Raw genomic sequence first — 27,459 nt, 5'->3', positions numbered from 1 at the left:
TAAAGGAGAACTCCCTGAACCATAAAGGGTGCCTATGAAAATCATACCACCAACAGGAGATACTAAATGCTTCCCCTCTGAAATTAGGAACAAAGCAAAAATATCCTGTGTCAACTTTTCTATTCAACATTGTACTAGAGGTCCTTGCCAGGGTACAAATCTAGAAAAAGATGTAAACAACATCCAACTGAAAAGAGACATAATATTGGCTTTTTTCACAGGTGACATGACCATCTATAGGAAAGCTGATGAATCTTCCTAAGAACTACTATCACTAATAAAGTGAGTTCAGTGAAGTTGCAGGAGACAAGACTAATATAAAACTTAATTACATCTTCCTCTATTAGCAATGATCAATTGGAAATTGAAATTACAAAACAAATATCATTTACAATAGCATTCAAAAATAAAAGAGATAAATCTGACCCAACAAAGATGTGCAAGACTTCTACAATTTTTCTTCTACAAAAACTATGAAACTTTGCAGAGAGAATTAAAAAACTGAATAAATGGAGAGATAAACTATGTTCATGAACTGGAAAACTTAGTATCATTGAGGAAAACTTAGTATCATTAATTCTGCCCAAGTTGATCTATAGATTCAACAAAATTCCAGTCAAAGTTCTAGTAGGCTTTGTTTTTGTTTTTTGTATAAATTGACAACTGGTTCTAAAATTCATATGAAATATAGAGGACCCAGAATAACCAAAACAACTTTAAAAGAAGAAAGTTATAGATTTATCATACCTGGTTAAAACCAGGCTCATTACAAAGCTACCTTAATCAAAAAACAAAACAAAAAAACAAAAAAACAAAGCTACCTTAATCAAGACAATGTGATATTGGTGTCAATACAGACAGATGAATGAAACAGACTAGTGAGTCCAGAAATAAACCCACATATATATGGCTGAGTGACTTGACAAAGATGCAAAAGCAATTCAGTGGTGAAGGGATGATCTTTGTCAACAAATGGTGCTGAAACAATTCACCTCACACCATATACAAAGTTAGCCCCAAATTGATTAGAGACCTAATGCAAAAACTAAATGTATACAACTTCTAGAACAGAAGAAAAAACCTTTGTGACTGTGAGTTATAAAAATAATTCTTAGATAGGACACCAAAATTGCAATCTATGAAAGAAAAAAAGTTGACAAATGGTGGACTTCACCAAAATTAAGGTCTTCTGCTCTTCAAAAGATACTCAGAACGAGGACAGTCCACAGACTGGGGGAAAATATTTGCAAATTATATCTGAAAAGGGAACCCTAAATGAATGAAGAACTCTCAAAACAATAAGGAAACAACCCAAATGAAAGAAACAGTGAAAGATTTGAATACTCTACTGTTTCATCAAAAAAGACAGGCTCATGGCAAATCAGCACGTGCAATGGATGCTCAACATCATTGGTTCTCTAGGACATACAGATTGAAACAGCAGTGGATACCACTTTATGCCATCAGAACAGCTCAAATTGAAAAGCCTGACACCCTGGCCTTTGCTGGACCTACTGCCTGGGGCACATCTCCTCCCTCCTCCTATTTCCCCCTCTCTCATTCAGGTTTCAGGTAGGTCACCACCCTGGGGAGGCCTCCCCTGATTGCTCTGACTGCAGGTGCTGCCCCAGAGCCCATCTATCACTCTCTATCTTATGAAACGATTTTACCTTCTTCCTGGCACTGGCTGGTGGACAGGGTGGGGCGGATGGGGGAAAGAGGGGAGCAGAAGCCAGTGGGGTAGCTGACAATAATGCAAGCAGAGGGAACAGCAGGTGGGAGGAAGATGTGAGATGTCTAGAGTGCAGGGAGGCAGCCAGGCTGGAGGGAGTGGCTGTCTGGAATGAGGGGGGCCTTTTAAGGACATACTGGGTGGGGTCACTGGGAGCAGAGGCCAGGATGGAGCTGTCCTGGGTGCTGAGTCACCATGCGGTCACTGCTACCCCTCAGCCAAGTCAGCTCCACACCCGGCTGTGAGTTTGGAAAAAAGATTCTGAGAGTGTGAGGCCCGTCAATGAGAAGGTCAGCACCCCTCACCCAGTGCCTACTGTATGCAGGCACTCTACCTGGCCTTATAGGGTTGTTGCAACCCCTGTGGGGTTCTAGTGGCGTAGGCCTTAGTCACTGTGCTAGCTGCAGGTCGCATGGTGGGTGTCGGGTAGGGGCTTAGGTGAGAGCCCAGCCCTGACCTGCCCTCTGACCTCACACAGTGCTTGGCTCCCAACCTGCCCCGTGTCTGCCATGCGGCCCCATCACTTAACAGTTGACTTGCTGACAGTCATTATGCCTAATCTGGTTTTCAAGAGTCTAATTAATTCTAAGTCCTTCTCTATTTTTAACCCACTCAATCATTCTTGTTTTTCCTCCCAGGGATGTGATGAGGAGGGAGGCCTCGGTGCTCTTTGCACCGTAGTAAAGACACATGCCACAGGATGGATGGCCTGCACCCAGCGTCCCACCCCAGAACGGCTCTGGCAGAAGCAGCAGTGATGGGCGTGTCCCAATGGGGCAGACATGCTGCTGCCCAGGGTCCCGCAGCTGCCAGAGGGCAGTTGGGGTAGGCCCAGCCCCACAGTGTCACCCCATCCCGCAGCTGGTCTTCTGCCAAGCCCCCAGGAGGGTAGAGCAATGGGGCAGGCAGGGCCAGGCCAGGAAACGGCTCCTCCACGCCTTGTGTCACTGAGTGGCCAGTTGGCCCAGGTGGCTCACAGTCCTTTCTACTCCCATGCCTTGACTTATATCCCCTTACTTTTGGGAGTGTCAGCTCAGGACTCATTCTCTGGGGCACTCCCATCCCTCCAGAGTGGCCTCACGAGGAGCTGAGGCTATTGATCATACACTGTGATCACACAAACCATGTGCCCCTCCAAGTTTTGGAGGCCAGAAATACCAGTAGCCTTTGGACACAGACAAGGCCTCACCCCGGGCAGGGGCTGATCCCAGGCAGAGAGGGGGTAGCCTGACCCCATCTGCTAGAGGGAAAGCTGACTGGGTGATACGTGCACATAGCACATCAAAGAGCCAGCCCCATGCCTCTGGGGAAGGTTTCCACATGACAGAGGCCTCATCACTCACCACACGCTTCTGGAAGAAGCTTGGTGTAGCCATGTGCTGCCCTCCCCTGGGCTGGCCATGGACATGAGGTCCCCAGGGATCTCAAACAGTTCCCTCCATATGGGGAGAAGTGTTCAGGGGTTGCTGAGCTGGGCTCTGGGGAAACAGGATGTGGTTCCTCTCTGCAGCCATGGCTGCCCCCGGGGGCTGGACCAAGGGCATCCCCAGGACCCTGGTCCCCTCAGCCTGGGTCCCAACCCCAGTAATGGGCAGAGTTGCTCAGGGGAACCCCAACGGGGCCACGGCACAGAGGAAAGCCAGGCATCTGCTGGAGAAGGATCCAGACGGCCAAGAACCAAGTTCAGTGAGGAGGTGACACTGGAGGCTGGAGCTCTACAGAGTCTGTCAGCTTGGGACAGATCACACCACCAGTGTGGAGTGGAAATTAGGCCCAGGAACCATAAAACCAGTGATGCGATAGGGAGGTAAAGTCAAGGCTAGTAATAGCAAGATGGCAAGGAACAATGGTGGACCATGGCACTGAGTAATAATGGGTGAGTAACAGCAAGGAATGAGGACAAGTAACAACAAGGAAGATGTGGAGTAAACAGAAGGAACAATGTTCTGTAGCCTCTTGGCTCCTCCTCCAGATGCCACCTGAACCGGGGACTGTTTTTAGCCATGTTGCAGCCAACAAAACAGAGGCTTGGGGAGGCTGAGGTCACGCATCTACCCCACAGGTGCCCTCCCTCCTCTGGACCCACTCTCCCTCTGAATTTGCATGTGGTGGACATGTCCTCCAAGACCACGACCCAAACAGGTGAGGATGGACAACAGGTGAGCTATGCCAGCAATCCCCATCTGCAAGGAAGGAGCACGTATCACCTGCTTAGAGCAGAAGCTCAGAAGCCTGTACCAAGGACAGCCCTTCCAGATTCTTATCATTCTACCCCAAACGACAACCTGGGAGGTCCATCAATTGCATGAGGGAGAGGCAGGGGACCACCAGCCAGATTGTCAAGTGCAGCTAAAGAACTGAATAAGGCAAAGTAGGCCTCCAGGGCCGGACAGGCACCGAGGTGCCCCTGAGTCAGAGACTCAAGTAAGACCACCTATGTGTCAGGGTGGCCATCAGCCCCTGATGGTCACTCTCTCCGACACAAAACAACCTGGACCTCTGAAACTGGATCAGACTTAACAGAAAAAGAAAAAAAGAAAGAAGAAAGAAAGAAAGAAAGAAAGAAAGAAAGAAAGAAAGAAAAGAAAAGAAAAGAAAAGAAAAGAAAAGAAAAGAAAAGAAAAGAAAAGAAAAGAAAAGAAAAGAAAAGAAAAGAAAAGAAAAAAGAAAAAAAGAAAGCCACAGGACATGAGCAGAAAGGCAGAGTATTCCCCAATCTTGGGGTGGGCAGGGATGGCAGGTGCACAATCAACCAGAGAAAAAAAGAAAAGTGAGAACCACACATTTTCTCTAGAATTTTTATAAACGTAATTACACAAAACAAAATGAAAGGCTTCTGTAAATCAAAAGGCATCAACACATGAAATCAGAAGTAAATCTGCCCAAAGCAGATGCACCAGGCAGAAGGAATACTTTCAAGGCAGTAAAAAAAAAGTCATGAAAATCCAGCCGGAAAACAGGCAAGAGACAGGAATGGTCACTTCACACCTGGATAAGGTGCCATGACACAGAGAAAAGGACACAGGTACCAGCCATCAGAGGAAAGCGAACAACAGCAACTCCCAAGGCTCAGGGCGCATGGAGACACACCGACACCATATGTGATACACCAGGGGCACTTCTGCGATCCGACCAGACACTGCTGTGAGGCTCAGAAAGAGCTCCAAAGACTTTTCACATCTTTGCTCTGGGTGACCCTACCAAGGATCGGTTCTAAAGAAATAATTCCAGAGGCAGACACAGAACCATAAGGGACTGTGGCCACAAGGCTAACTTAACACAGAAAAAAATAATCGAAATGGGAAAATGTAGAATAAACTAGATACGTCCTTATGTCCTTAGGATATAGTAGAATTCCATGGAAATAGTGTTTTTCAAGAGCTTTACAGAGAAATGACCAAAAGATAGTGTTTAGTGAAAAAAAAAACCTGCTCATAGAATTTAGGAGGACTTTTATTTCCTTCTGTTTTTCTTCTTATGTTTTCCAAATTTCTGCAATGAGGGGGGACCATGTTTATAATAAGAAAAAAAAAAGAGCCCACAATATTTTTAAAAGAAGGCAGCAGGATGGAAACACTAGTCAAATGTCAGCGGAAAGGACGAAAACAGATTTAAGGCAGGCCGAGCTTCCATACTGTAGACAAGTGGTTCATTCAGGCTTCAAGAGCATGGAAGGTTCTAGAACAGTGGGATAAGTCTAGAGAGGGGACAACAAGCTTCTAAGAAATGCTAACTTTCCCTTTAAAAAGCTCCTAACTTTTCCTGAAATGACAGGAGAAAAGCCAGTACAAAGAAAAGAGCTGAAGAACATGTGATTCTAGAACATTCTGCCCAGGACTCTGCTGGGGGCCATGTCCTGGCACCACTCTGGCCACAGCACTGATGGAATTGGCCCATCGTGCAGTGGGATAAACGGAGAGCCTGTGGGAAAGCCCAAGAGGGGGCTTCTCCAGCCCAGACCATCTGGTCAGCTGAGCAGAGACCCCAGTGTCTGGTCCCTCCACCTGTCTTCTGCTTGATCAGGAAAATATGCTCCCCGTGTCCTCGGGACAAGCAGATCCTCTGTCACAGCTCCGCAGGCTGCCTGCCTAGACCAACTCTGTGTGGATCACAGAGCTTGAGGCTGCACTTGAATGACCTCCTGGCAAGATTGTGGGACAGAGAACTCGTGAGCACAGCGCCACCACTGCTGCCTGCCCATCACCGGGGCTGCAGAGGCACCTGTGGGGTGGTGGAGAGGCAGGAGGTTGCCAACCAGCCACCTTCTCCAGGCAGTCTGAGCTGAGGCAAACACTAGCCTCTCCATCTGCTGGTGGAAGGGATAATCACTTGCCCCTGAGCATGAGAACCACGGTCTTCATTGTGAAGCCTCGGGACGTCATGACAACAGCAACACCCCAGACTTCTAAGAATCTCCTGTTAGAGTTGTTGGAATTTTAGCAAACTTCCCATCTGTGTGAGGCTGGTCTTTTGTGTCTGTCCATTTTAACAGTACCCTTGCTCTGTCACCTCCACGTTGTCGTTAGATCACACTCTATGAGGTCAGTTTATGACATAAGCAAATGGTGCTGCTGATGTATTCATGGCTGGGGGACCCCATGCACCATCTGCTGACACCTGGCTGACCTGATTCCCACTGCTCCTGGCACAGTGGGGGTGGGGTGGGGGTGGGGGAGGCATGGGGGGCAGCGCTGTCCAAGGTCCTGGCCCAGCATGGCTGCTCTGATCACCTGGCCACCTGCCACAGTCCTCCCTCCTCAGGCCCTCTGCACCTTCTGGAAACGCTTCCCTGGAAGATGGGACTGTGTCAAGGCCATGGTAGGGCTTCTCCTTTGCTCAGCCCAGCTTCAGCATTTGAGCTAAGTTGGATAGGGCCTGGAAAGCTGTCTTCATGACACAAATAAGCAGTGTCTACATGGGAAACGTCAGGAAAGCAAGAGACAGGGTAGGTGTCCACCAGCTGGACCGGAAAGGGCGGCGGGTCAAACACTGAAAAATCCATGTATCCTGGCAAGGAACTTCTGGTGATTTCCTGTCATCCCTGCAGAAAAATGATTCACTTACTAATCCACTCCATGCAGTGGATCAGAGGACCTGAGGAAGAAAGCCACCCAGCAGGTTGCGAAATTGTTCATTCCTCTGGATGTGGCTGAAGAAGATGGGCTTGCATCTCAAAAATGGACTTATCAGAAATAGGATGAGACATCTGCACTGTCTGTACAGCAGAGTCTGGCACAACCCCAATGCCAGCAGCAAGACCTGACCGAGGGCACGCCGGCTCAGCCACACAGGACTCACATGGCTGGACAGGAACATGAGCACATCTCTGGAAACCACGACAGACAGGCCTTCAGGCTAGAGGCTGGCGGAGCAGGGCAGATGAAAGTGTTTGCAGGATGAGGCCCCTAGCCAGAGAATGGGGGGGAAGAGGGATGTGTGCATGTGCACTGCTTTGCTTAGGTTGAAAGGTAAACTGTAAAAATTTTAAAAATTGTGACCTTTAGGAAGACCAAGGTGAAGAGATAAACCTCTCTGGACATATCCTACTTTATTTTTTAAAAAGATTTTATTTATTTATTTGACAGAAAGAGAGAGAGCATGAGCAGGAGGAGAGACAGAGGGAGAAGCAGACTCTCCGCTGAGCAGGGAGCCTGATGTGGGACTCTATCCTGGGGTCCTGGAGGCATCTGAGCCAAAGGCAAATCCTCAACCATCTGAGCCCCCGGGGTGCCCTTGGATATACCTTACTTTATAGATTTGACTGGGAACCATGCAAATATTTGAAATAATTATAAAATTAAAATAAGTATAAATGGAGGAGGAGGGGCAAGATGGCGGAAGAGTAGGGTCCCCAAATCACCTGTCCCCACCAAATTACCTAGATAACCTTCAAATCATCCTGAAAATCTACGAATTTGGCCTGAGATTTAAAGAGAGACCAGCAAAAAAAATAAATAAAAATAAATAAAAATAAAAATAAAAAATAAAGAGAGACCAGCTGGAATGCTACAGTGAGAAGAGTTCGGGCTTCTATCAAGGTAGGAAGACGGGGGGGGGGGGGGGGGGGGGGGGGGGGGGGGGGAAGAAATAAAGAAACAAAAGGCCTCCAAGGGGGAGGGGCCCCGCGAGGAGCCGGGCTGAGGCCTGGGCGAGTGTCCCCAGGACAGGAGAGCCCCCGTCCCGGAGGAGCAGGAGCTGCACCGACCTTCCCGGGCGGAAGGGGCTCGCAGGGAGTTAGAGCAGGACCCAGGAAAGCGGGGGCGCCCTCGGGCTCCCTGGGACACTAACAGACACCTGCGCCCCGGGAGAGTGCGCCGAGCTCCCTAAGGGCTGCAGCGCCCACGGAGGGACCCGGAGCAGCTGGGAGGGGCTCCGGTGGCAGCTCCGCGGAGGGGGCTGCGCGGCCCCGGGAGCAGCTCGGAGGGGCTCGGGCAGCGGCTCCACGGAGGGGGCTGCGGGGCGGGAGCGTGAATCCAACAGCGCAGGCCCCGGAGCACAGGGCGCCGGGACACAGCCCAGGATCCGGCCTCCCCCAGGGACAGGCAGAGGCAGGGAGGGCCCAGGACAGCAAGGACGCTCCTGCCCCGAGCTGAGCAGATCAGCGGCCCTGCCTCGGAACCCCCAGGCCCTGCAGACGGAGAGCCCCGGAGTTACTGCAGGGGCTGAATCCAGGTTTCCAGAGCTGCCCCCGCCACTGGGGCTGTTCGTCCTGGGGCCTCACGGGGTAAACAACCCCCACTGAGCCCTGCACCAGGCAGGGGGCAGAGCAGCTCCCCCAAGTGCTAACACCTGAAAATCAGCACAACAGGCCCCTCCCCCAGAAGACCAGCTAGAAGGACCAGTTCCAGGGGAAGTCAAGGGACTCAAAGTAAACAGAATCAGAAGATACTCCCCCGTGTTTTGTTTTTGTTTTTTTGTTTTGTTTTGTGGTTTTTTTTTTCTTTCTTTCTTTTTGATTTCTGATTCAAAGATATCAGAAGATACTCCCAGGTGTTTTTTGTTTTTTCTTTGTTTTGTTTTGTGTTTTTTTCTTTCTTTCTTTTTGATTTCTGATTGCTTCTTTTGATTTCTTTTCAAAGTATTTCTGATTGCTTCTTTTGATTTCTTTTCAGAGTATTTCTGATTGCTTCTGTTGATTTCTTTTCAAAGTATACAGAATCAGAAGATACTCCCACGTGTTTTTTGTTTTCTGTTTGTTTTGTTTTGTGGTTTTTTTTTTCCTCTTTCTTTCTTTTTGATTTCTGATTGCTTCTTTTGATTTCTGATTGAATTCCCCCCTTTTTTTTCACCTTTCTTTCTTTTTCTTTCTCTTTTTCTTCTCTTTTCCCCCTTTTTTCTTCTTTCTCTTTTTTCTTTTTCTCTTTTCTTTCCTTCCCTCTCTTTTCCTCCTTTTCCCAATACAACTTGTTTTTGGCCACTCTGCACTGAGCAAAATGACTAGAAGGAAAACCTCACCTCAAAAAAAAAAGATTCAGAAACAGTCCTCTCTCCCACAGAATTACAAAATCTGGATTACAATTCAATGTCAGAAAGCCAATTTAGAAGCACTATTACACAGCTACTGGTGGCTCTAGAAAAAACCATAAAGGACTCAAGAGACTTCATGACTGCAGAATTTAGATCTCATCAGGCAGAAATTAAAAATCAATTAAATGAGATGCAATCCAAGCTAGAAGTCCTAACGACGAGGCTTAACGAGGTGGAAGAACGAGTGAGTGACATAGAAGACAAGTTGATGGCAAAGAGGGAAACTGAGGAAAAAAGAGACAGACAATTAAGAGACCATGAAGACAGATTAAGGGAAATTAACGACAGCCTGAGGAAGAAAAACCTACGTTTAATTGGGGTTCCCGAGGGCGCCGAAAGGGACAGAGGGCCAGAATATGTATTTGAACAAATCCTAGCTGAAAACTTTCCTAATCTGGGAAGGGAAACAGGCATTCAGATCCAGGAAATAGAGAGATCCCCCCCTAAAATCAATAAAAACCGTTCAACACCTCGACATTTAATTGTGAAGCTTGCAAATTCCAAAGATAAAGAGAAGATCCTTAAAGCAGCAAGAGAAAAAAAGTCCCTGACTTTTATGGGGAGGAATATGAGGGTAACAGCAGACCTGAGGGGGAAATACATCGCAATACAAGCATCCATTCAAAAACTGGAAAGAACTCAAATACAAAAGCTCACCTTACACATAAAGGAGCTAGAGAAAAAGCAGCAAATGGACCCCACCCCCAGCAGAAGAAGAGAGTTAATTAAAATTCGAGCAGAACTAAATGAAATCAAGACCAAAAGAACTGTGGAACAGATCAACAGAACCAGGAGTTGGTTCTTTGAAAGAATTAATAAGATAGATAAACCATTAGCCAACCTTATCAAAAAGAAGAGAGAGAAGACTCAAATTAATAAAATCATGAATGAGAAAGGAGAGATCACTACCAACACCAAGGAAATACAAACGATCTTAAAAACATATTATGAACAGCTATTGTTAAAGAAGAAATCATACCTATTCTACTAAAGCTGTTTGGAAAGATAGAAAGAGATGGAGTACTTCCAAATTCGTTCTATGAGGTCAGCATCACCTTAATTCCGAAACCAGACAAAGACCCCACCAAAAAGGAGAATTACAGACCAATATCCCTGATGAACATGGATGCAAAAATTCTCAACAAGATACTAGCCAATAGGATCCAACAACACATTAAGAAAATTATTCACCATGACCAAGTAGGATTTATCCCCAGGACACAAGGCTGGTTCAACACTCGTAAAACAATCAATGTGATTCATCATATCAGCAAGAGAAAAACCAAGAACCATATGATCCTCTCATTAGATGCAGAGAAAGCATTTGACAAAATACAGCATCCATTCCTGATCAAAACACTTCAGAGTGTTGGGATAGAGGGAACTTTCCTCAACATCTTAAAAGCCATCTACGAAAAGCCCACAGCAAATATCACTCTCAATGGGGAAGCACTGGGAGCCTTTCCCCTAAGATCAGGAACAAGACAGGGATGTCCACTCTCACTACTGCTATTCAACATAGTACTGGAAGTCCTCGCCTCAGCAATCAGACAACAAAAAGACATTAAAGGCATTCAAATTGGCAAAGAAGAAGTCAAACTCTCCCTCTTCGCCAATGACATGATACTCTACATAGAAAACCCAAAAGCCTCCACCCCAAGATTGCTAGAACTCATACAGCAATTTGGTAGCGTGGCAGGATACAAAATCAATGCCCAGAAATCAATGGCATTTCTATACACTAACAATGAGACTGAAGAAAGAGAAATTAAGGAGTCAATCCCATTTACAATTGCACCCAAAAGCATAAGATACCTAGATCTAAATGTGAGACAAGATTCCATCAAAATCCTAGAGGAGAACACAGGCAACACCCTTTTTGAACTTGGCCACAGTAATTTCTTGCAAGATACATCCACAAAGGCAAAAGAAACAAAAGCAATAATGAACTATTGGGACTTCATCAAGATAAGAAGCTTTTGCACAGCAAAGGATACAGTCAACAAAACTAAAAGACAACCTACAGAATGGGAGAAGATATTTGCAAATGACATATCAGATAAAGGGCTAGTTTCCAAAATCTATAAAGAACTTATTAAACTCAACACCAAAGAAACAAACAATCCAATAATGAAATGGGCAAAAGACATGAAGAGAAATCTCACAGAGGAAGACATGGACATGGCCAACATGCACATGAGAAAATGCTCTGCATCACTTGCCATCAGGGAAATACAAATCAAAACCACAATGAGATACCACCTCACACCAGTGAGAATGGGGAAAATTAACAAGGCAGGAAACAACAAATGTTGGAGAGGATGCGGAGAAAAGGGAACCCTCTTACACTGTTGGTGGGAATGTGAACTGGTGCAGCCACTCTGGAAAACTGTGTGGAGGTTCCTCAAAGAGTTAAAAATAGACCTGCCCTACAACCCAGCAGTTGCACTGTTGGGAATTTACCCCAAAGACTCAGATGCAATGAAACGCCGGGACACCTGCACCCCGATGTTTCTAGCAGCAATGTCCACAATAGCCAAACTGTGGAAGGAGCCTTGGTGTCCATCGAAAGATGAATGGATAAAGAAGATGTGGTTTATGTATACAATGGAATATTACTCAGCCACTAGAAACGACAAATACCCACCATTTGCTTCAACTTGGATGGAACTGGAGGGTATTATGCTGAGTGAAGTAAGTCAATCGGAGAAGGACAAACAGTGTATGTTCTCATTCATTTGGGGAATATAAATAATAGTGAAAGGGAATATAAGGGAAGGGAGAAGAAATGTGTGGGAAATATCAGGAAGGGAGACAGAACATAAAGACTCCTAACTCTGGGAAACGAACTAGGGGTGGTGGAAGGGGAGGAGGGCAGGGGGTGGGGGGTAATGGGTGACGGGCACTGAGGGGGACACTTGACGGGATGAGCACTGGGTGTTTTTCTGTATGTTGGTAAATTGAACACCAATAAAAATTAATTTATTAATAAAAAAAAGAAAAAAATAAGTATAAATGGCAATCTCTATACACCTCACACTAAACGGAGTAAAATGCCCTGCTGTACCAAGGGCATGGCCTCAAAGAGAGGAAGGTCTCGAGTGAGTCAAAAGCAGTCCATGACTGCATGCACACCACAAGGAGAAAAGACCCATTTAACAGACTCTTGGGCACTAATGAGCACTGGCAAGGACATGGGGACAGTGGAGCCTCACGTGTGACTGGTAGGGGCACCACTGTAGCCACTCCGGAAACAGGCCATGGCTCCTCAAACAGTTGCAGAGTCAGCGTACAATCCACCAAGTCTACTCCTGCACATACACCCAGAGTAAATAAAACCCCAGACCACACAAAAGCATGTACACTTCTGCACAGCAGCAAAACAACACACTCCCACTGACAGGTGAATGCATAAACAAACTGTGGTCTGTCTGTCCCACGGAATATGACTCAGCCATAAAAAGGAAAGAAGCACTGAGGTTTGCTCCAACACTGACAAGCCTTGAAAGCATCATGCTCAGTGAAAGGATACAGGCACAAAAGCTCACATATGATGTGATCCTGTGTGTCTGAGCCAGTGTCCAGAAGAGGCAAACCCATGGAGACAGCAAACTAGTGGTCGCCCGGGGCTCAGGGAGCGGGTGGGGAGGGACTGCAGACCCCACAAGGAGCTCCATCTGGCACATGGAACAGAGGCCCTGGCACCCGTGGAGTCTGGCCAGCTCCTGTCACACACCATCCGAGGGCTGTGGGCATGGGAGCTTTGTCCAGCCTCCAGCCTGAACCCTCCTCCTTGTCCTTCCACCTCTGCCATACTGCCAAAGCCAGGTGAGAGCTCCAGCAGGCAGGGCCTTGGTGAGAAGACCAGGGGTGGTAACCAGACAACAGTCCTATATGAGCCCACATTCCCTTTCCCAATGCCGAGGCCGCAGCAGAAACAGGGCAGGTGTGGGGGCAATGCTCACTGACCCTGCGTCGCTCAGGATAGGTCCAGGGCATAGGGAGCAAGGGAAGGGAGAGAGGCCCCAAATCAGAAGAGATGTGCAGGTGCCGAGTCCTGCAGACCCCCACCTGGCCCTTCCTGGCCCCCTGACTGCAGAGGGGAGCACAAAAGCACCCCTAGGGAGGGGAGGGGAGGATTGAGGAGAACAGGGCCCTGGGGGTACTGCCGGAGAATATACCCAGGGCGGTCCTAAGGTGGCCTCAGGATCCCGCCATGGCCCTGGGGGCTCCACGCCCACTGCTAAGCATCTGCACAGCTAACAGCAACTCCTTGTGAGCTGAGCAGCCACGCTCGTCAGGTAGGGGCTGGGCCAGGACCACAACAGTGAGCAAGGTGGAGAGCATGCTCAGAGGTGACCACTGCCCATTCCCAGCCCCCACCCCATGCCCTAGACAGACATGGAGCACCTGGGGCCAGGATGGGCCACGGTGGTGAAAGGGGGTGGGCTGAGGGCTTGGTGCTGGGTTCACATCACCTGCACAGGGCCCGTAGTGTCAGAAACAGAGTGGTCAGGGTGTGCTGGGGGACTCTTCTCTGGGCTGAGCCTGATATATGCTGCTTAAACCCCTTCAGCGTCCGTGTCCCACACGGGCCACTTCCCTTCACATACCTGGGAGGCTGAGGGACACGCCAACATCTAGGGAACGAGCCTGGATGGACAGAGAGGAATCCGGGCCAGAGTGGTGCTTACCTAGAGCCCGACAGGCACTGAGGCTCCTCCTCGGCTGCCTCCCCCTGTTGACTCTCCACCCTGGCCTTTGGGGGCTCCGCACTGTCCTGCTGTCCAGCCGGATTTGCGCCACTGCCTGCTGCAGGTGACTCGTCTGCTGTGTTCACCTGTGGACTCGAGGTGTGTGTCAGGCACTTGTCGGAGGTAGAGGTGTCCTCGGAGGGTAGCACCTCCAGCACAGGCCGCGCCTCCTCCTGTCCCTTGGCCAGGCCCTTGGCACTGGCCTTGGTGGAGCTGACATAAGAGGCGCTGATGACGCTTCTGGGGCCACATTTGTCCTGCAGGCTCTGGGCGGCAGCATCCTCCCTGCCGCCCCCGCAGCACACACAGGAGTTAAGGAGGCAGCTGGTGGCTGCAGTGCTGAGTTTGTGGGAGCCACTGTCTGTCCCCTCGGCCGCGGGCTCCAGCGGGGTGACGCTGTCTCCAGGGGTGTCCGAGGCAGTGATGGTAGAGGCCACGGTGGGGGCTGACTTGGGATTGAAGATGACGGTGGCCGAGAGCTTCATGCCCCCTGTCCGGTGGGCGATCATTTCGGCTGTCTCTGCGGCGTCCACGCCCACCTCCCAGCCATCCAGGTGTGGCTGAGAGTCCAGGCAGCTGCAGGAGTTGGGGCCCAGCGCCCACATCTTATCATTCGAGACGTCATTGTTATTGCTCAGGTCCCCCTCCTCAGCCTCAGAGGGCTGGCTGACGTCCGCCTCTCCACGCCCCCTGTCCTGCCCTCTCTCCTGGGGGTCAGCACTGGCACTGCCTGTCCACCCAGATGGACTGCCCAGGACCTCTGCAGCTCCCTCCACGTCATCCATGAAGAACACCCTTCCTTCCTCCTCATCGCTGCTGGGCCGTAGCCGAGCGCTGCCTGGGGATGCCTCTCTATGGGGGCTGCCCTCCACCCCTGGCCTGTGTGCAGGGGACTGGCAGGTGCTGGGCGGGGACAAGAGGGACGACATCTCATCCCCGGCTCTGTGCACCATGCGATTGAGCTGCTCCAGCTCCTGGTCATCATACTGCATGGAGCAGGCCAGCTCCGCATCTGGGTTTTTGGCCTTGGCTGAGAGCAGCTCCTCAGTGGGAAGGGGTGAGGGAAAGGCGGGTGCCAGGGTGGGGGGCACCTGGGCGTCTGCCCGGATAGGGAACTCCACGTCCTGGGAAATGCAGAGGTTCCTTTCCAGTGTGTGAAGCTCATCCTCGGTCAGGGTCTGCAGCAAGTCCCTACAAGGGTCAAGACAAAAACCATAGGTGAGCGTTCCAAAGGCCACACCAGTCCCCTGGCCAAGAATGGACGGACACAGTGTCCTTAATATCTGCACCAGCACAGAAGCAACAAGGTGTCTGACCCTTGCAATGACACTTGGAGATGGACGACTGCCTGCCTGGGATGGTTTCTTTTTTAAAAGTGAGACTCTGCAAACTCCTGAGGAAAACAAGAAGACCTTGGTGCTTAGGGATCATCACGTTAAGAAAAACTTTTAGTGAAAACAAAATGTTGGTTCACATATAGGCTCTCACTCAGCACGTTCTTGAGTGCCCTGCCCTCTCTGTGCAGGGCAGGGAGATGTGCAGGCACAGTGCAGGCACGAGGCGCCTTTGAGGGCTAGGTTGGAAGAGGCTGGTAATAAACACTATTTCTGTCAGTGACAACTGCATTACAACTACAACGATGGAAAATGTGTACCAGCAGCAGGGCACAGCAGCCCACCTGGCTTAGTCTGGGGAGGCTTCCTGGTAGAAGGGGTGCCAAATCAGAATCTGAAGGAAGTTAACCTGTTGACACCTGGGATGAGTCCAGAGCAAGTCTATGAGCCTTTCAATCTGCCAGTGCAGGTCTGAGTCCAGGTTAGAGATTCTTGTGCAGTCATGGAAACACACAGAAAAATATATTTCCAAGAAATGCAGTTTGTGACTCTTCATAAACTGAGCACGCCCATATGGACAGCACCCAGATGGAACGGTGGACCGTGAACCAGGCTCTCAGGCCCTCACATGCCCTTCCAGTCACCCCCTGCCATCACCGCCACCCTGTCTTCTAAAGACTGAGGTGGAACAAGACCTTGCCTGTTTTCATTCCTGCATAAATGGAAATGTGCTGTCTACACTGTCTAGAGGCAGGCTTTGTTTGGCAATATCATGTTTGTATAGAGCCACCAGAGGAAAAGCAGGATGCCCAGTTAAATTTGAGTTTCAGATAAACAACAAATACTTCTTAAGCATATGAATATTTTCTAAGATAAGAATGTCCCAAATGGGTAGCATGTGGGACATTCTTGCACAAAGTGTTCACTGTTTATCTGAAATTCAAACTCAATAGACAGTTCTGCTGGTTCTGTCTTACTGGATCTGGCAACCCTACTAGGTGAGGTTCGGTGTTGTCGATGGTCTGGTCTCATGATTAGGAATCTGTTCCTCACCTGTTGGGCTCTGGCTGTCCCCATCCACATTCTTGGAGCATCTCCCTGGGGAATGCACCTGCTCCTTTTTGCAGGGTGCGCACGGAGAGGGTGCACCTGGGGAACATACTTGTGCATTTCTGTGGGGCAGCCCTCGGATGTGCCCTGTCTGAGAACCTTTTCAGTTCTGCCCATTTTTTGTTGGGTTATCTCCCTTGTTCTTACTAATTGACATTTCTTTATGTTTTGGATTTGCGTTCTTTGTTGGGTGTATTCTCCAACTCTGGGGCTTTCTACTTCACTCTCTTGATGGCACCTTCTGAAGAAGTGAAGTTTTAATTTCAATGAAGTTTAATAAATCACATTTTCCTCCGTGTGTAGTGCTCTTCTGTCCTGTTTAGGCAATCTGCCCACTCCAGGGTCGCAAAGATGTTCCTGCTGTTTTCTTGATTGTTTTTACTTCCTGCGTGTGTATCGGCAATCTCTCTGGAGTTGATTCTTGTGTATGATTATTGTACAGATTCAGATACATTTCTCCTCACATGGATATTCGCTAACTCAGCCCATTTGCTGGAAAACAACAACCATTCCCCACTGCTCTTGTATTTCTTTCTTTTCTTTTAATATTTTATTTATTTATTTGAGAGAGAGAGGGAGAGAGCATGAGTGAGGTGAAGGGCAGAGGGAGAGGGAGAAGCAGGTTTCCCGCAGATCAGGGAGCCCAACCCCAGGTCCCCGAGATCAGGACCTGAGTCAAAAGCAGACCAACTGAGCCACGCAGGTGCCCTGGTCCCTTGCATTTCTACATGAATTTAAGAATTAGTTTGTCAATTTATACCAAAAAAGAAGAAACAAAAACTTCTTGAGATTCTGATTGAGACTGCACTGAATTCATAGATTGATTTGAGAATAGCTGACATCTTCAGAACACAAAGTTTTCCACTCCTTGAATATGGAATAGCTCTGTTTACGTCTCTAACATTTTATGTCAGTGGCATTTCATGACTTTGAATGGAGGCCTTAGACAACTTGAGATTTATACTTAAGCAGCTGATATTTACTGACATTATTGTAGGCGCTATGTAAATTTCTTATTGTGATAAAATATCTATGACGTGAAATTTACCATGGTAACCATTTTTAAGTGACAATTCAGTATCATTGAATACATTGTAGTGCGATTATCACACCATCCATCCCTAGGACGCATTCATCTTGTCAAATGGAAACTCTGTCCCCGTAAATCACTGACTGCAGTCTCTCCTCCTCTCATCTCTGACACCCACCACCTACTCTGTCTCCGTGATTTTGACTAGTCTAGCCTCTCATATAATTGGAATCATACATGGTTTGTCTTGTTGTAGCTCGCTTATTTCACCAAGTATGTCCTCAAGGTTCATCCACGTGGTTTCAGGAGTTCCTTCCTTTTTAAGGCTGAATAACATTCCACTGTGGGATGGACCACATTTTGCTTATCCACTCATCCATCAGTGGACACTTGGGTTGCTTCCATGTCTTAGCTAGTGTGAATAATGCTTCTCAGAACACGACTATATAAACATCTCTTTGGGACACTACTTTAAGTTCTTTTGGGAATACACCCAGACGTGGAATTGCTGGATCATATGACAATTCTAGTTTTCATTTTTTGAGGGATTTCCATACAATTTTGCACCCCCACCAACAGCGCGCAGGATTCTAATTTCTCTACATTCTTGCCAACACACATTATTTGTTGTCTGTCTATTTTGAGGGCAGCAACTCTACTGGGTGGGAGGTAGAATTTCACTGTGGTTTTGATCTGTGTGTCTCTAACTCTTAATGATGCTGAGCATCTTTTCATGTGCTTGTTGACCATTCATAAACCTTCTTTGGAGAAATGTCTTTTCAAATCCTTTGCCCTTTTGAATCAGGATGTTTGGTTTTTCTCGGTGAGTTTTAGGAGTTCTCTCTAGATTCTGGGTATCGATCCCTTATCAGATACAATATGTGAGAATACTTTCCCCAATGTGTGGGCTGCCTCTTTACTCTGTTGAGAGTGTCTCATGATGTCCAAAATTTAAAAATGTTCAAATCCAATTTGTCTATTTTTTCTTTTGTCGCTTGTATCTTTGGTGTTCTGCCCAAGAAATCATTCCCAAAATGCGATGTGATAGAAAACTTGTCCATTATAGTCTTCCAAGAGCTTTATTTTGTCGGGTCTTACGTTTATGTTCTGGATCCACTTTGAGTTAATTTTTGTGGCTACAGTGTTAGAGAAGAATTCAACTTCATGTGTATGTGAGCCTCTCTCTCTCTCTCTCTCTCATCAGATTGAGGAAATCCTCACTTATTTCTCACTTGCTAAGACATGTTTGTGTCATAAAATAGGTATTGAATTTTTCAAATTCTTAGTCCATAATTTCAAAATGATTCAGTTTTTCTCTTTTAAAAAGTTAATGTAATGAAATGTTGATGTTATTTTCAAGTGTTAACAATGCTGTGTACAACTTGACCTCCACAAGACATGACGATGATTGTGCCATAGAGAGCGCACTTATTCACATCCACCCCCATAAAGCACTTCCACATTTGTATCTGAGAGCTTTCCTTTGCCTGCAGAACTCCAATTAGCTCTTCTCCGTGGGCAGGCCACTGTTCAATCCCTGTAGCTCTCTGCTTTTCAGTAACTCACTATTTTGCCTTCATCATGGACAGATGTCTCTGCTTGGTGTTTTCTTCCAACATGTGAAATATGCATCACTTCATTGCCTCTGGGCTCCCGTTGTTTAAGAGACAGCTCTCAATCTTAGTTCTTTTCCCAGAAATATGTCCTCTTTCTCTGGGTATGTTTGAGATTTTTGTCTTTGTTCTCAGCAATTTTACTATGGTATACCTAAGTGTGCTCTGTATTTATCTTCCTTGTATCTTTCTTGAGCCTCCTAGGGGAAAAGATTTCTCTTCAGTTTTGGAAAATTCTTGGCCATTTTTTTCTTTGAATATTGTTACTGCTCACTTTCTCTATTCCTTTTTTTTTTAAGATTTTATTTTTTTAAGTGATCTCTACACCCAGGGTAGGGCTCAAACTCACAACCCCAAGATCAAGAGTTGTATGCTCCTGACTGAGCCAGCCAGGCACCCCCTTCCTTCCTTCTGATTCCAATCATGTACATTCGAATTCTGAGCATGTCACATATGTCTCTGATGCTCTGGACTGGCCCCCCTGCCCGCATCCCAGCACCTGGTGCTGCCCCCTCCATTGGCCCTTCCCCCACAGGGCACCCCATCTGCACCCAGCACCCTGCTCTTCCCTTCCTGTTCACCATCTCTCCTCAATCATCATCAGATGGACAGGGAGGTGGCAGCAATGGCCTCTGGGTTCAGAGTCATGGTCTTCCCAGAACGCTCACACCCAGCTTGGGTGCGAGGGAAGTAGCAGCAGCCATCTCTCGGATGAGCTAGGGTCTGGACTGAGCACCCATCACAGGACCCAGTTTGTGCCTCACCCACCCCCAGGGCCAGTGACTCCCTGAGGACCACCCTGCTGGGCCACTCTCCACTGTCTGGATTCATAGCACTTTGGGCTCCTTGTGGGGCCAAGGTAGCTTGGAGCAGGGCAGTTGCCAGCTGTCTGCAAGAGCTGGCACCAGTAAGGGAAAGTTGGCCCCAGGCTGCCCCGGGCTGGGCAGTCCTGCCGGACCCAGGAAGTCCATGCAGGAGTCCACAGGTTGTCAGCTCCACTGAAGGCACGAAGGGGAGCTTCCAGAGACCCAGGGGCCCACAACCCTGCCATGCCATCCCTCCAGGAGGCCACAGCTGGGCGCTGTCAGCTCAGAGGGGCCACCCCAGGGAGGGTTCTACTCCAGTGTGAAATGAGGGTATGTGGGGAGGGCCCAGAAGGAGGGGGCTGGCTTTAGGTCTGGTGCCGCTGAAGGCTATGAGGTCACCCACACCAGGCACCACCAAGCCCACATGACAGCATGTGAGGGTGCCAAGGATATCAATGCCTCCTGCACCTGTTGCTGGGACCACAGGGCAGCCAGGACAAGCCACAGCATGGGAAGAGTACTGGTGCTCAGGAGAGCTGGGCCCTTCCTCCCCACGCTGGTGGAAGGACACACAGACACCCCTGAACAAGCACCAATCCCTGGCCAGGGTGGACAGGCCCCAGGAGGTGGGGAACAACCCTCCCCTGCAGGCTGTGTGGCCCCCAGGGGACCCGCCTCATCCATTTCCCAGTCTCTCCGTCTTGCAGGGTCCAGTGCCAAGCCCTCAGCCACGGTGGCTTCTGTCATGTTACTGATGGTTCACACCCAAGGTCATGGAGTCCCAGGTCAAGGACAAAGAGCTTGGTTCCCTGGGGGACAAGGGTGTGGGGCTGTACACTGGGGCTCTAGACATGATGAACCAGTAACTAAAGACAAAGACTTGGGCAGAGTCCCGCTGCCTTCACAGAAAGGAGCGTGGGGAGGGGGGCAAACAGGGACTCAGCACCCCTCTCTCCCACCATCCCTCCCCCACCTTATCTTCCGCAGCAGCGTGTGGAACGGCCGGAATAGCTCAGACATGTCTTCTGCCTTGCGGTCCAAGTTGAGAGGTCCGTCTGCATAGACCACGAGGCCACTGCATTTAAGAAAAAAGCCAGGATGGCATGAGGCACCACAGCCACTGGGAGGCCCAGACCACAACCAGGGACTCAGACAACACAGACTTCACCTCTTGTGATTGAATCTTAAAAAGTTTAGGGGGGAAAAGCATTGAAAATTACTCAGACTTTATCATCTTCGGAAGCTCATTAGCTGTTCATTTGAGGGATCATAAAATAACCATAAAAATATACTGTTCACATCACTGCTGCAATCAGATAAATCAGCATCAAGATTTGTTACTAAAGCTACCTCCTTGAAAACAGGAACTCTGGATGTGTGTTTAAATTTAATACAAATGCAGAGGCTTCTGAGAATTAGAGCTACAGCGTCAACTGTAAACGTGACACAGAAGTTGGGAGTGATAGTGGGCACCCCTGCCACCCACCCACAGCCCTGGGCCAGAGCTCACAGGTGCTGAGCCTCCAAGGCTGGGCCTGGTGGGATCCCAGGAGGGCTGGATGGGCATCTAAGGGGCCCTTGGCACAAACAGGTGGGACTTCTCACAAGCGTGGCCTCCAGGCTGCCCTCCCAGCCTCCCCTGCGACTCCTGGACCCTGACCTTGCTCATCCCCATCCACACTCTGAAGCCCAGGAGCTACCCCAAATGAGCCCTTCCAACTCACTGACCATAGTCTCTCCTGCCTCAGGGACCCACACACCAGCTGCTCCTGCCCCACCCATCTGGAACCCTGGAAGGCACCCCACAGTGAGATCCATGGCCTCGTGGCTCCTCACACCTTTGCCATGGCTGTCCCCAAGCCCCCTTTTCCTCCCAGAGGTTTGGCTCATGCTCTGTCATTGTCACCCCTGGCAGGACAGACCCTCTCTCCCCGGACCAGCCTCTGCTCAGATACCCATCCAGGGGGTGCCAATTCCACAGGCAGTACCACATTCCTTCCCTGTGATAGTCTCGCTGCACACTGTACAGTGCTGCCCAGCTCCGCCAATGCCCCATTGTCCTTGTCCAGACCTGCTCCTCCGTGAGCAGGCCCATCATCTCTGGAGGACCCTTCTGTGGGTGCCTCTCCCCGGGGCTGCGGGCACCTGACAGCTCAGGCCTTGGCACACTGAACAGCCACAAATACAGAGCCTGCTCCTTGCTACCTCATCAGAGCGCAGGGGAGGGGCTCATGGATTTGTCTGCATCAATGGAAAACTGCCCACATGTCTCTCTCTGCAAATAGAATCTCATCTCTGCAGTGGGGTCGGATCATCGCCATCCAACACGGAGTCCTCACTAGCTCAGGAATGTGCCCACCGCAGTAAGAAAAACTATTAAAGCTGAATGGACTGTTTTCCCTTAAAAAATTAGATTCCATGTGCAAAAAGAGAGATTCAAAAGTCACAGGAGAAACCTGGATGTGCTACAGGAGCAGCTGTGTCCTGAGCATGGGGGCAGGGGCAGAGGGCAGTGGATGCACCAGCCAACCTTCCACTCCTTCTAGTCTATTCTATGTGTCTGACATGAGCTGACAGTTCTGGTGCAATTAACAGTTTTGGGGGACAATTTCCCAAGACAGCTGCACAGGTGAATCAGTGGTCTTGGCACAAAGGCAGTGAAAATGGGCAGAAAGGGGCAGGTTTGGGGAATCCCTGGCCAGGCTTTCTGGCAATCTAGTTTCAGAAAGCAGGGAAGGGGGCAGGGAGGGATCCCGGCCCCCATCCCCAGGGTCCTAGGGATGACCTTGGCTGCCCTGTTAGTGCCTAGGGGCTGACCGTGGCTGGTCTGGAGCCTCAGAAACAAACCCATGATAAGAGGGCTCCTGGCATGCAGGCCCCTGCTTGTGCCACTGCTGAGGAGGGGCAAGGCAGCCAGGGTTGAGCCTGGCAGAGGTGGAGGGAGCAGGGGCCTGCTGGGCACATGCGGGGGGACTGGCTCAGGTAGGCACTGCTGAGCCTCCCACTCCCATTCTCCAGCTCACCTTTTCACTGTCTCCATAATGTCCTTTGATGCACAAAAGTTTTTAATTTTTTAAAAATATTTTATTTATTTATTCATGAGAGACACAGGGAGAGAGAGAAAGAGAGAGGCAGAGACACAGGCAGAGGGAGAAGCAGGCTCCACTCAGGGAGCCTGATGTGGGACTCGATCCTGGGACTCCAGGATCACGCTCTGGGCCGAAGGCAGGCGCCAAACCGCTGAGCCACCCAAGGGTCCCAAAAGTTTTTAATTTTGATGAAGTTTAATTTACCTATTTTTTTCACTTGTCACTCAAGCCTCTTATGTCAAATCTAGGAATCCACTGCCAAGCTAGGAAGTGTGAAGATTTACCTCTTGTATTAGTTAGAATTCTCTGGAGAAACAGAACCAATAGAGAGAGAGAAAGAGAGAGACAGAGAGACAGTGTGTGTGTGTGTCTGTGTGTGTGTGTGTGTGTGTGTGTGTGTGTAAGTGTGTGGGGAGAGTCTTGTTTGGTTGGTTGGTTGGTTGGTTGGTTAGGTATTGCTTTGTTTTTGGAGAGAGTTATTTTAAGGAACTGGTTCACACAACTGTAGGTGGCGGCCATGTCCAAAATCTATAGAGTGGGAGGGCAGGCTAGAGACAGAGAGACTCCGGGAAGAGCTGATGCTGTAGCTTGACTCTGAAGACAGTCTGCAGGTAGAATTCCCTCTCACTTGGGGAACTTTGTTATCTCTTAAGGCCTTCAATTGATTGAATAAGTGCTCGCTTCGGCAGCACATATACTAAAATTGGAACAATTGATTGAATAAGGCCCACCCATATTATGAAGGGTAAGCTACATTACTCAAGATCCTCTGATTTAAATGCTGATCTCCTCTTTAAAATACCTTAGAGCAACATCCAAACTGGGGTTTGACCAAGTATCTGGGTCCTATGGCCTAGGCAAGTAGACACATAAAATTAATCATTACAGAGTTCAGCTTTGTTCTTTTATATGGCTATCCAGTTGTCCCAGCATTATTTGTTGAAGAGACTAACTTCCTCATTGAATGGTCGTGGCCCCTTGTAAAAAAAACAGTTAGCTATAGATATTTGGTTTATTTCTGTTGTCTTGATTTTATTCCATTGGTGGTCTATCCTTATGACAGTACCACACTTTTGATTATCATAACTCTGTAGTAAGTTCTGAAATCAAGACATATGAGTCCTCCAACTTTGTTTTTCTTTTTCAATATTGTTTGGGCTATTCAAGACCCATTGTGGTTCCATGCGAACTTGAGGATCTTTTCCATTTATGCAAAAAAAGGCCAAGGTAGTTTTTATAGGAAATGTATTGGATCTATATATAACTTTGGGGAGGAGCACCATCTTAACTACAGTAAGTATTCCAGTACATGAACATGGGCTATCTTTTCATTTAATTGAGTCTTTGTTTTCGGGAATGTTCTGTAGTTTTCAATGTACATGTTTTCCACTTCCTTGGTTAAATTTACTCCTAGGTACTTTTTTCTTTTGGATGTTAGTAAAAATCTCATCTTTAAAATAATATTTAATTACATATGATGGAATATTATTCAGTCTTGAAAGGAGTGAAGTTCCTACAAGCCATGTGGATGAATCATGAAAACATTATGCTAAGTGAAATAACCCAGGCACAAAAGGACAAATATTTATGATTCAATGTATATGAAGTCCCCAGAGGAGTCACTCTCATGGAGAAAAAGTAGATGAGAGGGAACCAGGGGCTGGGGAAGGGAGCAGTGAGTTAGTGTTTCATGGAAACAGAGTTCAGTTTGGGAAGAAGGAGAAGTTCTGGAGATGGTGGTGATGGTGGCACAACAATGTGAATGTGCTTAATGCCACTGATGTACATTTAAATACAGTTAAAGTGGTGAGTTTTGTGTTTTGTATATTTACCACACTTTTATTGCTTTGATTCTGTTTACAAAAGTTATAACTATCATGTTAAGAAATTTTATTAAGTAGAGACACATCGTTTGGTACAATTTTTCATACTCAACACACTAGGAATGTTTTTCCATGGCTTTCAGGATTTTTCACCAATGGTACCTAAATGGCTGGAGTATTGTTCTTAAACGCCTGGGTGGCTCAGCAGTTTAGTGCCTGCCTTCGGCCCAGGGCCTGATCCTGGAGTCCTGAGATCAAGTCCTATATCAGGCTCCCTGCATGAAGCCTGCTTCTCCCTCTGCCTGTGTCTCTGCCTCTCTGTGTCTTTCATGAATAAATAAATAAAAAATCTTAAAAAAAAAATAAATAAACAACCCCTTAATTCTGGATATCCATCCCCTCAAATTTTCATGATTAAAAATAAACTTCAGTAAAAATCATTGTAAACACATACCGTGCCCTGTCGCATCAATACAACAAAATTCTGCCAAAGCTGTGGTACCCACCAAGGATTCTGAGGAAGCAAAGGTGCTGAGCATTCCTCACATAGTGCTTTCAGGCTAGTGGGGAGACTCAAAAATAACACAAACCCCGTTTATATGAAATATCACAAACAGGTAAATCTACTGACACAGAAACAGACCTGTGGTTTCCTGGTGCTGGAGAGGTGGGATTGTAGGGGTGGAGGCAACAGCAAGGGGGAAGGGGCATCTTATTTGGGGTGACTGAAAATGTTCTGAAATCAATGGTGAATGGTTGCACAACTCTGTAAATTTACTGAAAACCACTGAATTGTACACTTTAAGTGGGTGAATTGTGTGGTATGTGCACTATGTCTAAATAATGTATTTTAAACATAAGCGATCTCAAGTAAATATGTGACTTTGCTGGAGGTGGTGAGTACCTGCACGGGGAACGGCTGCATATGAGGCAGGTTGTGCAGAGACTGGGAGGCTGGGCAGGGGTGTCGCTGGTGAGGAAGCGAGTGGACCAGGGAAACCACGGATGCCAGGGACCCCCACAAGATAGTAGCTTCTGGAAAATTCTGATGGTAGGACTGCAGGATGGATGTGGGTGGGATGGGTGGGAAAATGAGAGGGGGGGAATGGCCCTAGCCTAGAGCTAGGGGGAGGTGGGGAGGAGGAGGGGGGAAGGGCAGTGAGGGGGAAAGAAGGGAAGAGGAAGGAGGGGAGATGAGGAGAGGGAGGGAGGGAGCGGGGGGGGGGGGGGGGGGGGGGAGGAGCAGAGCTGGCTCTGTTGGGGGAGGTGGGGGGCAGGAGTGGGAAGGAGTTGCAGGGAGAGCAGGAGCAGGGGATGGGGTCTCGGTTCTGGGCAGGTCAGCCTGGACGCAGCTTCAGAAGAGGGGCCCACTCACAGTGTCGGGATGGGGGCCATTGCAGAGGTTGGAGCAGAGCCCGGTGCTAGACTAGCAGTGGACGTGGACATGGGGGTGGTGATGGGGCCTCCCAGGCAGGCCCAGGTAACCAGGTCTACCCGGTGGGGCCGGTTACTGGGCACTGCACCTAGAAATTCTGTCAATGTCTTTATTCATTTAAACCAGCTGTTGTATTTATTTTTATTTATTTACTCATGAGAGACAAATTGAGAGAGAGAGGCAGAGACACAAGCAAAGGGAGAGAAGCAGGCTCCATGCAGGGAGCCCGACATGGGACTCCATCCCGGGTCTCCAGGATCACACCCCAGGCCAGAGGTGGCGCCAAACTGCTGGGCCACCAGGGCTGCCCATAAACCAGCTGTTTTAAGACAAATCCTCCAAAGTGGAACTAGTCCATCACATTGGGAACCCTGTGGAGACTTATTTTCCCCCAGGATGCACATCCCCAGTATCCCCACCCACAGCAGGGACAGGATGCTGAGTCAGGAGGGGCCAGGCCCAAGGCTACGGGCAAGTGTGGGTTGTGGGGCCCAGGGTCCAGGGCTGGCACCCGAGCTGGCTATGGGTAAAGCCAAACCCCTTGCCAGCGCCATGGACACACAACACGGGGCCTGGCCAGCCTCCTCCTGAACCTCCAGGTGCCCATACGGCTTTCCCCCATCCCTGCCAATCTGTCAGGCCCCAGGCAGGCCTCCCCAGGGCCACAGAGCTCCATGGGTATCAGGCCAGGGGCAGGGCTGGGTGGTGCCCCCTCCGGCTGCTCAGTGCTTATCTCCTCACCTGTGATAGGGCCAGAGATGCCAGGCTACCTCCGGGTGTGTTGTTCCTGCGAGCGCAGAGTAGGGCAGGTGGGAAGGGGCCGGAGCTCCTGGAGGCGGGGGGAAGGGGATGCAGCAGTGGAGAGGCTTTGCCCCCAGCTCTCCCTGTTCCCAGTGCTCCTTGAGAGTCACCTGGCATCCCAGGAACCCACGTCATAGATGTGACCCTAGATGGCTGCTGTTCCAAGAGTGTTGGCTTTACTGTCGCAGGAGTCCCAGGACAGCCCCTTCTCACTCCAGCCAGAACTGTGGCCACCCCCCTTTCGAACATACTGCCCGCCCGCAGTCCACAGCCCACCAGGCTCCCACCCCAGCTCTGCTCCAGGACCCGGGAACTTCTCCCTCACACTTACAGCTCTTGTCCCCTCTAGAGGGTCTCTGCTCCAAGCCCTCTCCCCTTCATCACCATCTAGAACACTTCACAGAC

General features: G+C 48.8%; 1 protein-coding gene across 4 annotated transcripts in view; it reads right to left on the bottom strand.

Moving 5' to 3' along the window:
• Positions 1–27,459, bottom strand: part of ZFYVE28 (zinc finger FYVE-type containing 28) — a 114,725-nt gene that overhangs the window by 14,747 nt on the left and 72,519 nt on the right. For 2 of the 4 annotated variants that reach the window (XM_025998928.2, XM_025998939.2), the window contains 2 exons: positions 20,880–20,981; positions 13,954–15,204 (listed from right to left, as the gene is read on the bottom strand). In XM_025998928.2, coding sequence (XP_025854713.2) covers positions 13,954–15,204; positions 20,880–20,981 — 1,353 coding nt within the window. Of the gene's footprint in view, positions 1–13,953; positions 15,205–20,879; positions 20,982–26,113; positions 26,573–26,994; positions 27,083–27,459 lie in introns of those variants that run through there. The other 2 variants (XM_025998948.2, XM_072737706.1) reach the window with 2 other exon arrangements.

Source organism: Vulpes vulpes, chromosome 14, assembly GCF_048418805.1.
Source record: "Vulpes vulpes isolate BD-2025 chromosome 14, VulVul3, whole genome shotgun sequence".
Taxonomy (NCBI): Eukaryota; Metazoa; Chordata; class Mammalia; order Carnivora; family Canidae; genus Vulpes; species Vulpes vulpes.
The sequence above is the reverse complement of the archived record's forward strand: the minus strand, read 5'-3'. Positions and strand labels throughout refer to the sequence as shown.